Genomic DNA, 13,698 nt, shown 5'->3' with positions numbered 1-13,698 from the left:
TCAATTCCTTTCTATGAAACACACGTAGGCCGTGTTTTTCTTCAAGGCAACTTTTAACGTTAAAAAAAAACAGGCAGACGAACTGACGTTTGTCATTAGGCTAATGAATAGAAACATGAAAAAAAAATGATAAATTGTCTGTATCTTTTGAGTTTTGTAAGTGTCTTCTTTTAATTGGAATTACCGATGTAAATGTAAATAATTAGTGCATAGATACACACACTGTTTATTGACATGCTGTATTAACAAAACCAGGTCATTTTAAGCGGTTCTAAAGGCTAAAACACACAATTACGCAACGCTTCTCTGACATAACTATTTTACATCTCGCGGTTTCTCGAAACGTGTTTAATTCCGCGAATCCTTAAAGACCATCTTAAGTTGCATCCGTAATGAGGGTTGTCCTCCAAGTATTAAGTCACGTGACTAAGCTCTGAAAACCTTTAGCTCGCAGCCGACTACGATTTATGCCAAATCTCACAAACTACGAATAGAGTGCTGTGATTTTTGTGGCATCTAACAATTGGCGTTTCAAGTTAAGATCGCAGCGCCAGTTGAAAATCGGGCAACCCGTTCCTAACCTAACATTATAAATAATATTGTCACACCCGTGTTAGTAGTTACGGTGCACACCCAGTAACCAGCATAGTCAGCCAGGTTAGCCTAATGAGGTCGCTGACGAGTATAAAAGATCAACCATTACGGTGTAGCTGAAGGGCTAAAACTAAACTCACCCTCCCCGAACATTCATGCATACGACGGTGATTACGCCATTAGTAACCTTCTATTCTGGGGGTAAGAATAACCCCTCTTAGGTGTTTGGTTTACATTATTTTTATAATAAACCAGGCTTACCTACCTGTGACCTGAGTTGTTTCTCTACCATCCCTCACTACGACCCCTAAACGTGACAATACGACACTATCACTTCATATTTATGAAATCCAGTGCTAAATTCCTAATCAAAATCAATTTGTAAACAAAAGGAGAAATGACAGCTGGAATGCCCGAAACTGTTTTCAAAACTGACCACCAGAGGGAGGCATCTCTTACCTTGAAACGTCAATAGGTCACGAGACACTAAACGGGCTTTTTGATAAAAAGGTCATGTGACCATGAATTATTATAATAAAGCTTTCTGATAGCTTTATTACCACTTTCCGGACTGAATTGAGACATTTTCACTATACACCTTATTAGCTAAACGTTTCCTCAAAGTTTTTATGTCGCTCTGTCAAACAAAACTTTCATTTCAATATTAAATTAATGTGTAATGATACGTTATAGGATAACTATTAAGTAATTAATAATTGTGCGTTGCGATCACAGTTTGAGCCGTCGACAGATGAATTTCAGTTAATTGCGCCAGGAAAGCGCACAAATTGACATAATAAAACGGATGTCTAAACTAAAACTAAAAACACTAAAATCTTTCAATTAATCATTGAAAAAGTTTTTAGCGCGAAAAAAGACAAATTTCAGGCTGATTAGCCGTACGGATTTGCGTGTTCTTCTTTTCGCGCATTTTCGCCTTTCCAGCCAATTTACAAGTGTACACGTTCCTGTGCGAATGTCAAGCATCATTAGACCGAATTTACTTTCTATTTTTTTTTTGCTCTAATAACAAAAGGTCGAATTAACGTCCGAGGAAAGATGAGATTGCGATGCGCTTAATTTACCTTGGAGCGTTTCGGAATGATGCGTTTACTTGAAAGTACCATAATAATAATGGAAAATGAGAAAAATAGCAACCAGGGAGAACGAAAACACTAAAACCAACGAAAAATATGAAGTAGAATAGTATATCTGTCATCAATCCTGTCATAGACCCAAACCTTCGATTTCAAGGATGTGTTGTGTGTATCTATCATGTGATAGCTGTACACAAATGACAACGACTACCACGTGCACTCTCAACCTTTGTAAATCGAATGAACCCAGTTGACTTGATGAAAGTTTTGACTTGTGTGTTTTAGTCACGTGACATTCAATTATGTAATTAATCCAGTTACTTCAAAATAAAAATATCAATCACTTCAAAAACTATGTGGAAACTTTTCGTTTTGAACGTTTAGTGATTATTACCCACTTTAATTGTGTGAGAAGGAAAATTGAGAAACATAAATCTAAGAAGACCGCCAGTCAATTGTGCCTAAATTCTAGACTCTAATGATAAAACTGAAATATTTATAACTGAAAATTTCATTTTACCAATACAATATTTCTTGTATTTTCTCAAAGTTGAGAAGCAAATTTCAAAACAATTTTCAATGAACACTAGCCAACTGTACCAAAAACTAGTGAAATTGAAATTAACTTAAGGATAGTAGTCAACTGTGCCACAAGTGTGGGCCCCTATTGCGCGAAAATTTGTCGAATTTTGTGATATACGCAATTACATACTTTTCACGCTTTAATACTGAAACATGGTAAGTAAACTTGGAACAATTATGAACTGGCTACATGGAAAAATCCAAATACCTGAAGGTTGTCGTAAACATTCCAATTCGATGGTATAATCCCAAAAATCCAAGGAATTTAAGGTGGAATTCACACAAGACTCGGACCCGGAAGGGTACTCGTAACTGTCGCTCATGGTGATGGCCCGAACGAGCGATCAAAACCCATCAAAACAAGGAAAAAGAGACGAAACAGTTTCTAATCAAAACCGTCGATCGGTACCACACGCAATGTAATCGTGAAGCGCGGATCACTCTGAAGAAGTACTCGACATAATGACTGATGTCAGCTGTTGTTGAACATCGTCTCCGCATAAAACAAACGAATCAACTGAACCAGCACCGACGATGCTATGAACGGTTCGAAAAATGCGGTACCGTACTACGGGGTGCCACCTGATACCAGTCCGGTGGTACCTTTGCGTGCGACTGTGCATAAGCTTGCACCGGTCGTAAAGGTAAAAGCACAAGAAGTACCGCCTTGGTAGTAGGGTTTACGTTCATTTTTCTTTGTGATGGCTAGACGACATTTTTTTCCAGAATGGTATGGCTGCATCCGTCCCTGTTTTAGCTTTTTATTGTTTGTTAACTATACAGTTCAAAAACTAGACCCACTGGGTTAAGATTTACGCAAATATACTGTATACTTTGAAAGCAAATATTAGGAACAATTCGTGACAAAACAAACTATTTTTGCAATGGTTACTTATTGTCCAAGTCACGCAAACTGTGAATTTGGCGAACGAAACTGTTGCAAAGTGCTTTCGGCAAAAGTAACAATTTTTTAGCTTTTGCCGTACAAATTTATGCTTGCGATTCCCGCAGAAAATCATATTTTCTCATTATGTGATCGTGGATTATGCAAGAGCAACACAACCGCCTAAAACCGAAAACAAAAGGCTGAAAGATTTCGAATTTTCGATAGCGAAATTAAAACTGGAAATTAAAAGGAATTTTGCTCGGTAATGGTGGACTGATAAGTCTCCGGTACCCGGTAGAATAGTATCCTAAATTGAGCGGAACCACACAAAGCCGGCCGCAAGCCAAAGTCGTGCCATTGGTTAATAGATAGGCAGTCGAAACGAATTATTATTATTGTTGAGGGAAAGAATTGATATCGGAAAACCAGATGGATCGAAACCAAATCCAACAAATTACTTTGGAATTATATGATTAGTTGTGACAGATGTGTAAACCAAAACTATTAAGTGTGAAAAAACGTGGCAACCCTGTTACCACTTTTTGACGTCCGACAGCCGTCAAATGTCACAGTGCAAATTGTTGTTTGTGTGAGTTTTTTAGGCTTTGAGAAAACTAAACCTTTTCTTATTAAGTTAATGATCATTTTTTCTTTCAATTCAAAAACATTTCAATAACTGTTTCTTTACCAACAATTGATTTTCTAAAGCAATTAATGGTCGATTTTGAGGGCAACGGAACAATGGCGAAAGACCTGTCCATATTCTCATCTACACCGTACCTCTGCTCTTATTAATATTATTATTAAAATAAACGACGCGAAAAAGTAAATAATATTAATAAATGTGGGAAATTCAGTAAGTATGGCGTTATTACAATAAAATTAAGGTAAATGGAACACGATATCTACTTAATGCAGTCTTAAATATGAACAGATTTGTAATTATAATTTTATTTTTAACTTTGAGTGATTACTGGTAGTTAATAGTCCTATAAATGCAATAAATTATCACCCCACCAAGATTTCTGATTGTTCAGGTTGCTTTTACTTTATCCAACTCAAAAACTGCGTTCAACATTCCGATCTGCTACTTTGGTGTTTCAATAGAAAACGAATATGCGGAGTTGTAAATTTATAATATTAATTCATGCTAATTTATGAAACATATTAGTTGCCTTATTAAATTGCATCTTATAAGGAAATAGAGAGAAGGTATTTCTAGCGAGGCAACGATTTTTGTGCCATGTGAAACGAACAGTAAATCACGTGAAACCTGAAGGTTTTCTGAGCGGTAGGTCATGTGATCAACTGTCAAATGAGTTCCTATCTGATCTAGTAGTTTGTTTTGCATCTTCGTCGAGTACATTGGTTAACAATAATAGTTGATTTTCTATGGGTCAGTTTAAATAGTGGCTGTGAGAAATCGCTTTTGTAATAGGAACTTCTTGACATTTCGGCATTTAACGGTCCACGCCCCGTGCACCTTGCCGCGCCGGCTCCCATTTTAACTGAAAGGTTAAGTTTATTATTAGGGATAATCACGAATTGGTTGTCGGTTCGGATAAAATTCATTCATTACATGAAAACTTTGAATCGATCAGACTTACAAGCTGATTTTTTTTACAAAAGATGCCTTTTTGGAGCAAGAATAAATTGAAAATTGTGACAGAAAAATGCACAGCACAGCCATCGTTCACCCATCACAGAAATTGTAAAATAATGCTTCTGAGAAATACTAAAACTAACTAGTTAGTTAGTTGAGAATTTCATTTGAAAATCCCATAATCCTTACTCAAGTACAGCTTAAATAACGGGTGTTCAATAATTGTTATGGTCAGGTCGCCTATGGATGGCAATTGTCACAAAAAGCGTAGGTATGTCTTAGATAACGTTGCAAACAATTATTATATGACAGCTGTCATTTCAAACCATATACGAACTTATCAACGGCCCTACGTTCATGCTAGAACCACAGCCAACTACGACCATAACAATTGTTGAACACTTTTATTGCACCGTAAATCGAATTTTCACTGGTAAATAGTGTTTCTGGCAAAATCGTGACTAAACTACCCTCTCTTGGAGGCGTAAACGCAGTTTTGCACGCTACCGTCTAGTCGAAAGGGTCATTTACATCCCTTTTCAGCCCTATTACCTGCCTGAACTTCCCTTCACCCATAAATTTACAGTTATCACACAAATCGCTGTTCAACGTCTTCGACACTACGAGGCTTGTGAAACTGATTTACAAACAAAGACAAGTGTTTTCAAGAAATATGTGTCTTTGACACACCGTTATGGAGTTGCATAAGCCTTTCGCGTCGATTTAAATTCAATCTGTTTTCAGCGTAAATTTAGAAAAAAGTGTGTAACGTAATTAGCGCATTTCACTTCAACAAGAAGAACCGCCATTATGTGGATTTCTATTTTTTTCCAGTCGTGAGAAAATCGCAACAACCGGACGAATTAGCCGACGCCCTTCTGAATTCCATTCGTCCGTCACGTACTAATTGCGCCAGCAAATTTCTGTATTGGTAATTAGGTGAATTGGATCGTGCATCGAACACTTCTTCTATTATTATAGAAATGGCGAGTAAAAATTTGCTTATGGTCAGTCAAACTGATGTAACTAGTATTTAATATTAAGGTAGTTTTTTTTAGTAATAATTATTGTGATTTTGCAACAATGGGTGTAGCATTTTTTTCTTTAACCTGGCAACGCTGTATTAATTAAGCAAGTTAGTGCAAGGTTGCGATATTTAAATTAACAATTTTACATCGTCGAGAAACTGATCGTATCCAATTTTTTTGTAGTTTTACCAGTGCTGTTAACCCTACTTTCATGTTTTGACCTTATTAACAGTACCTGCTAAAGATGAATTTCATAGATGAAAGGTAAAATTGTCGAACGTAAACATCTAATCAAAATGTGATAATGAGCGCATAGTTTCTCCTTCGCTTGCCGATTGGTTATGCAGTGCAGGTCGTGATATACCAGATCGAATATATACAAGGTGATCCTAACTAAACCGAACTAAACCTACATCGTCAGGAGATACTTCTCACTATTCTCGTTAATATGGTGAAGGAATTTTACATGTAAGACCATTATTTTTATATTTTGTGTTTTTCATTTGCAATAACTGAAAAATTGACCAGATAAATCGTCGTTGTTCACTCTGTGTAAGAAAAATGATTAGAATACCAATTAAGACCCAAAAATTGATCGTGACTGGATTGTATGTTGTATATTAGACGCGATTTCTAACGTTACAACCAAATACGCTCATAGTATAGTTCCATCCTTTTTTATTTGTATTAAACAGAGAGAAATAGACGCATATTATTTAGTTGACATCCACCTAACTGTCACTGTCATTGTCAAGGGTGCCTATGATTTCGGTTTGCCGTGTTGCCTATACAACTGGCAATCAGTGTTTTTCAAAGGATAATAAACGTTTTTGTAATCAACTCTTATATTAATTGGCGATTTTATAACCATTTCGATTACTAATCGCTTTTATTAATACACTCGTATTAACACCATTGAATGTAAAGTGAAATCTTGATCAATATTTGACCATTTCTATTAATTAATTTATGAAAAAATTTTGGAAATTTTGATGATAGTGAATAATAGTAAATTACGCACTACCGTGCAATTATAACCGGCCACGCCGATTGTTTTGTCCGCTTTGTTCCAGCTGTCGTGGCGAAACCGGAGCAGAAAATCCCGCTGTATACTTTTGATCATTATTTAGTTTGTATTAATTGAACTAACTGTAATAGGCGCGATTATGATTAGACAACAATTCTGACGATTCCATTACGGCCGTATTAAACCATAATAAACCGCAATTAAAAATTCGTTCGGTACGAAGTTGTGCAGGTGTAATGCAGCAAGACGGCGACCCTCACCAGTATCAGGAGCGTACTGTATTTTTTCAAAATTTGGTTTGACTATTAGAGAACTCATCAAAAGGTTAAAATTAATAATTCTGGTAAAAATGAAGGCAATTCGCGCGCTTTCAATACCGGCTAGGTCAACGCACTAGACACTATCATTTCACACCAATTTGCCGGCACATAAGAAAGCCAACAAAACGAATTACTTAATAATCCCCATTATTGTTATTAAAACAATTACAGGGGCGTCATCATTTATAAATGAATTTTGCGCCGAATAAAATACACAGACTAAAAGCAAACACATTTTGAATTGTTTACACATGTTACGTGTGAATTTATGAGGTTTCCAATTTAGACGGTTACGCAATATTTTTACCGCATAAAATAATAAATAAACATTTCACAATCTATCGCGTACCACATTGATACTTTTGAAGAATCTCAAAGAATAGCGGAGGAAAGTTCTTGACTGTCACGTGATCCTCTCAGCACGCAGTGGATCTAGTTTGTGATTGGTCAAAAAAAGCAGCGATGAGAATGATTTACATCAATTTCTCAAAAGTTTCTGAACAAATCTTTGTATTATCTTTTATGGTCTATTTTGACAAATTAATTTAGTTGACGGCATTCAAAATGAACCGAAAACGCCGTTACCAAAACTTTAAATGGTATAACGACAAAATAATCGGTGGTCTCAAGTTTAAAGGAATCTAGGTCAATTTGTACGCAAATTCGGCACCCGAACCCAATATGGTTCACAGTTGGTTAAAGAAGACGTCTAGCTTTGAGTCACACGGGTTTTCCTTCCGTTTACTCGACCGGAAAATCTAGTATTCACGACAGTCTTTTATTTACTTTTGCCCACGCGTTCACTGCTCATTTCACAGTTCACTTTGTGAAGGTACTGACTGGATGACATGTCGCAGACTTTCGCTTGTAAGTTGATGACGATTCAAAAAGAGTATTTCCAGGTCATCAATACTATTCTTATCGATCAATTCAAATCGATTGAAGGAAGCAACACTCGGATATGTTTATGCACCAGCTTCTTCGATAATGATTTTAAAGTGATAGTAAAACACGTTGAAAAGTTCATACCATTGACTGCACGCTTAATATCTTCTATGGGAGATTAGAGTTTGATGGGAAAGTGCTAAATAATGACGGATTTCTATATTGGTTAATGATTGGAGACGATGATCAGTCAGATCGTTAAATTACTTTCCAGGTTTGTATTGTGTGTCAAAATAAATAAGGGTCAAGTATTATGGCTAACTTAAGTTTCAAGGAATGATTATTAATATGACCATTAATGTGATTACAACATTATCTAAATATCAACAACACATTCCTAGTGTCTAAGACTCATAGGACACATTCCTAGTTCGAACAATATCTGTCAGAACTGTCATTTTGGTAGACGTTTACAAAACTATCTAGAAGGCCTTGAAAATATCTCTTCCCCTTTTAGATGCAGTTTCAATACGTACAATTCTGAAATTGCTTGATTAATTCGAGTTTACTGGTGTGTTTGCCATCCAGCAAATGTGAGTCGATTTAACAGTTGGTCACGAGACATGAAGCGGGTTTCCTAATAAAGTAGTCACGTGGATCTACTGACACATGACGTAAAATTCAGTCTCTGTTGGTGTGGAGCTTTAAACCGGATAAACCAGAGAGAAGTTTACTATTTTTACTAGAAAATCAAAAATGATTAACGCCGATTCGGATCCCCTTCTACAGATATGTGATAATGTAAAATAGCGTTAGATTCCCAAGCAAGTTAACACCTGTGAACCGGTAATTGAAAAGCAAAAGTGCAGCTTGAAAGTGGTTGCATACTTTTACGCGTTTGCAGCAAAATTGAAACAGCAAATTAGAATAATAGAGAAGCATTTTAAAATTGTAGTTCAGAGTGTAAATGGAAACATAACCCTTTACTGAAAAATCAATACTTGGGTCATACAGATGAGAGAGGAAGGAAAGACCCTTGCGAAAGCCTGAATCTAGAACGTTCTATTAGAATTTGCGTGTATTTGGTGGTGAGTGAAAACTGCTACTAGTTTTGCATTTAATTGAGAAAATCAGTGCATCATGAAACAATCGAAACCGCAAAACCAACTCGGCCTACGTTGCGACATACGAAATTCCATAGTAAAAACCAAAAAAAAACTGGCCTAAATACCTGACAAATTCATTATTACTATCAGTCATCCATTTACCTTCCAACATTCGACTTCTGGCAAAACCATCTTGTCCGATCTCCGTTAATCCTTTCGAGGTGCTCATCCTAGCAAGAACGAGAAAAACTACACAAGTTTACCAGTTTTTAGTGAAAAATTTGCATGCCATGGCGTTCCCACGACGCACCCGACCAAAGCTTGCGGTTTTCGGGCAGTTTTTTCGATAAGCGCGCACAATACCAAGAAAAAAACACGATTTTGCGATATTTTAGTGAAAAAGAGTCGTGGCCCAGGCCCCGGCAATGTCCGACTATCAAGACACAGCTGATCACCAACAAATTAGTATATTACGGAGCGACACTTTTTGACTAGGCGCTTACAAGGGTGGTTATGCCACTACGCGATTGGTCCGCATGGAGGCAACGTTGCCAAGCCATATCCAAACTAATCAGTAAAATCTAGCAGGAAAAATCAAACTCGTTCCATTGAAATTAGAAGATTTAAAATTTGTTGGCAACAATGGTGGAGTCTTTTGATACCCCTGGTGGATCGATCTAGGCCTCACAATACGAAGGCGATGACTAAGCAAGTTTTTATGATACAAAGTAGGTATCACGGATTAAAATGTCGCTTGTTGTATTATTTTATTACTTCTGATTGGAAGGTCGAGGAATTTAAGTTTGTTACCCAATAATTTTCGCCTTGATTACTGCTTACTTAATTTATTCGTAATGTATACGGCTTTATCATAAGACTGTCAAAAATACAATATTAATGCCAGTAAATTTTAAACTTCAGGTTTCAATACAGTACACTTGATTAATACTGTATACTTGAGATTCTGCAATGTATGTTAGCTATAAAAAAATTGGATGTAACATACCCTAACTTATCTACCTTCACCATTTTGCGCAGAAATCAAATTCTCGAGTAACTTTTGTGCTACAAGTCTACATTTGCGTAAATCTCAGCACTGTGAGTAGTTTGTCAAAAATCACAAACTACGAATGTGATTAAGAGCCTGTGGTAAAAGAAAAACCAACCATAGGGATAAATATGCAACGGACAGAAAAACATTGATAATTGCATGCACAAGACAAAGACAGGAAATATAATTGGACCCTTTCTATTTACTTCCAGGAATTTGTGTTTACCGTTTGGGCTGGTTTTTGCTTCTGCATCAAACAATATTTGAGTTGGTCTCGCGTTCCGACAACTCTCTAATCTTTCAAGTTTAATCTGTCAAAAGTAAATGAATGTTAACCTCAAAATCAAACAAAACAGAAAATGACAGATAGAAAGATGGAGCTAGTATTTGTCCGCATAACTTTTATTATTATCTACTACCGGCAATTTTGTGATTTTTATTGTATTTGTCATCAAAAACCTTTGATTTATTCATTCTTATGTGTTTAGTTACTTGTATCGAGTTAAAATTGCACAGCCTACTCAAAATCTGTCATCAATGCTGTCGTCACAGGCCGAAAATTTGCACAGCCTACTCAAGATCTATCGTTCTAAGTTCTCAATGCGTTGTGTGACGTAATTACCTATCACGTGACAGCTGTACACAAATGACATTGACTATCACGTGCTTCATTATTAAATCTGATCGGTTGATCTGTGTAACCTGTAATTCAAACGATTCATTCGCTTAATTGCACTCAATTTGATTTGTTGTGTTGGTGTTCGTTAACGAGGCATCGCCCTTGTCTAGTCCATACCGTAAAAGGTGTAATTTACCGGGTGATCCACGCCTCCGGTAGCCAAATACAACGCGCGTTTTCCTTTCTTGTATAGGGCTTTGTAGAAAGTGATTTGACCGAGTGATGCCAATCTCAAAATGTCAAGATAATAATTGGTGTACTGTTTAAAATATCTTTCCCGCTAGAAAATTCTCACTTTTTGAATTCTGAAAAAAAAAATTCAGATGAAAGTGTTTACTTTTTTTCTCTCTCACTCTCCTAATCTTAACCTAATCCTAAAATTAACGTTTGAAATAATTGAATAATGGCGGTTCTATCGTTAGGTACATCTTGTATGAGCTTTTCAGTGTTTATTGATTATAAAAAGTGATAAAAACTTCGAAGATATCAATTTATAACAGTTATTTTGCATTTTTTTCTCCCCGAGAGATTTAAGACGCTGCTGTGTAGAAAGTGAACGTTTTCATTGTTGTTCAGGCGTTAGCCCACTGAAAGGAATCAGCTATTATAAGATGAAATGGGTATTTAGCTGCTGATTAGACATTTAATTATCTCGGTTTTTAGTCGCTAACGAATATTTACGTTACGACACCTTTAAAAGTACAACGGATATTGACCGGAACGAAATGCTTTTTAATTCCTGAATACGCACTTCCTTTCATAGACTGCCACGCTAATCGATTTAATCGAAATGAATATGGCGACAAGAAAATATTGGAAAGCCGGTTATGTTTGGGGTGTTTTTTTTTCTCTGGACACAATTCGCTGTGTATAATTAACGTGAGAAACTTGTTTAGTCACTTTGAGGCAGGTGCGTCACGCAGACAGATCTGTAACACTGATACAAGTGCGAATTAATTTAGAGAAGGTTAAATTAATAAAATTGCAAACGTACCAGAGTCTAATTGAATAAAATAATCACAAATTGGCGGGCAGCAAAGAGTGAAATCGAAATTTAATTGAATGACTAGAAGAAACATTTTGGAATGTATAATTTGCACATCAATTGAAAGTTTTTTTGGGTAAATGTAGTTTGGATCGGATTGAAACAAACGGGCCTCCTGCGATGTGTGACGGGAGTAAATTTTAAACTAGAAAGGTCAAATTACGAAATTTTGATTGTTTCGATAAAGGCGGTGATTTTGCAATATTTTTACACATAGACGGGGTGTAATGTATAATAAATGCACAACAGCTCGTAATTGTTTTGTTAATTCACCAAACTGCTTTGTATAAGGTAATCATGGTGGCCATTCTAGACATTGTCTCTCCTCACTGCTTTTTTGACAGTCGCCAATTCACGCAAAAATAACAGCTGACAGTATGACTTGTCAAAATAGCTTTTCTGCAGAAATGTTATTAATTTAATACAAAAAGAAATTACAGTGTGTGTGAATTGCAAATAACCGAGCTCTAATGCATGCCAAAGGACCAAATTGTAAAGTTCGGTAAATTACCAGCCTTTACGGAATGGACTAGACAAGAACGATGGCTCGTTTTAATCGAAGACCGATACAAGAAATCAAGCTGAGTGCAATTAACTTAATAAATAAGTCCCACTTATCATTCGGACGTGTGGAAATGAGATATTACCTGAGGATTAACCGATGAATGGCAATGATTGAGCATATAAACGAGTTCGGTGAGAAATTAGCTCTTAATGACATTTTTCTGTTTTTCTAACCACCCACTTTTAAAAGGTAGGACTGACGTTTGCCTATTTTAGAACCATAGGGAAAGGGTTAAACAGGACCAGAGAGAGAGAGACAAGATGACCTAACAGCCAGGGTGTGTAAAATTAAAGCTTTCCCTGGGGACCTTAAGAAACTGTCATCGTCAGCTGGTGATAGGACAAAATTAGGTTATAACCACCATTTGTTTAATTTTAACAGTTTTTTTGGGGTTTTTTGATAAAAAATAGTTGTTAGGTACAATTTAAGTGAGACTTTCAGTGGCAAAGCTCTCTTCCTGTGAAGTAGTTGATTTTGTTAGTTCAGTATAATGACAGATTGTCCTACGTAAACATTAATTGTTTTCTTGAAGTGCTTAATCTCTGGAATTCTCTAACAGCATTTATAACTTAAGTGAACCTGTGCTGGGATTTACGCAAATGTGGACTTACCACCAGAATAATTATACTTATACATAATCCAATAATTATCATTTTGTTCCCGACTAGAAATTGAACGTACAAGCTCTCTACATTATACTGGCGCACATAGAGAAAGAATATTAAATATTTGTCTTGCACACTTAATAATAGTTAAAAAAAAATGAAAGTATAAATTGGTTGCTTGGATTTGTGAATAGTGCTAATGAGTGGAGGGTCCATCATCAGGAAACTACTGAAGAACAAATTAACCGTTTGTGTACCGATTATTGCTAGATTATAAATGAATAACCTGCGATTTACTCGAAGTAAAAGTGGAATCTTGGTGTGCCACCTTAAATGGTTAATTGAACGCAAAAACTGGATAAGCCATAATTTCTTGTATGCCCATCAGTCACTCTCACTATTAGTTTACCTTTTATCACAACCTATACCTGAATAAAGTTTTAATCAACTGAAATGGAAAAACAATAGAAAGTGTGTATAACCACGTCCAACTTATTACATGACAGAGTCCTGTTAGCATGCAAAGGGGGCTTTTTTAGCTCCAGGTCGAGATCGTGGGATTTAAGACTGAAATAACCAATAAATAACGTAAATTAAGATATCAAACTTGCAAGTAACGAAACGC

General features: G+C 36.2%; 1 protein-coding gene and 2 long non-coding RNA genes across 7 annotated transcripts in view; 2 read left to right on the top strand and 1 right to left on the bottom strand.

Annotated features, from left to right (window-relative positions):
• Nucleotides 1-13,698, bottom strand: part of LOC145728272 (uncharacterized) — a 30,028-nt gene that overhangs the window by 7,340 nt on the left and 8,990 nt on the right. Inside the window, exon 1 of one of the 5 annotated variants that reach the window (XM_081978365.1) lies at nucleotides 9,291-9,593. The exons of 3 other annotated variants lie outside the window; for them this stretch is intronic. In XM_081978365.1, the coding sequence (XP_081834491.1) occupies nucleotides 9,291-9,357 (67 nt within the window). In that variant the 5' untranslated portion in view covers nucleotides 9,358-9,593. Of the gene's footprint in view, nucleotides 1-2,481; nucleotides 2,898-9,290; nucleotides 9,594-13,698 lie in introns of those variants that run through there. One more of the 5 variants, XM_081978362.1, reaches the window with a different exon arrangement.
• On the top strand, nucleotides 5,853-6,628 carry LOC145728247 (uncharacterized). Its single transcript, XR_014178032.1, has 2 exons — nucleotides 5,853-6,054; nucleotides 6,107-6,628. It is a non-coding gene; the product is annotated as an uncharacterized LOC145728247 (long non-coding RNA).
• LOC145727797 (uncharacterized) lies at nucleotides 12,187-12,980 on the top strand. The gene is made up of 2 exons (XR_014177927.1): nucleotides 12,187-12,599; nucleotides 12,658-12,980. It is a non-coding gene; the product is annotated as an uncharacterized LOC145727797 (long non-coding RNA).

Source organism: Ips typographus, linkage group LG4 (assembly GCF_016097725.1).
Source record: "Ips typographus isolate SLU linkage group LG4, UJ_Ityp_2.0, whole genome shotgun sequence".
NCBI lineage: Eukaryota > Metazoa > Arthropoda > Insecta > Coleoptera > Curculionidae > Ips > Ips typographus.
Note: the sequence above shows the minus strand (reverse complement) of the source record. Positions and strands in the feature narration are given on the sequence as shown.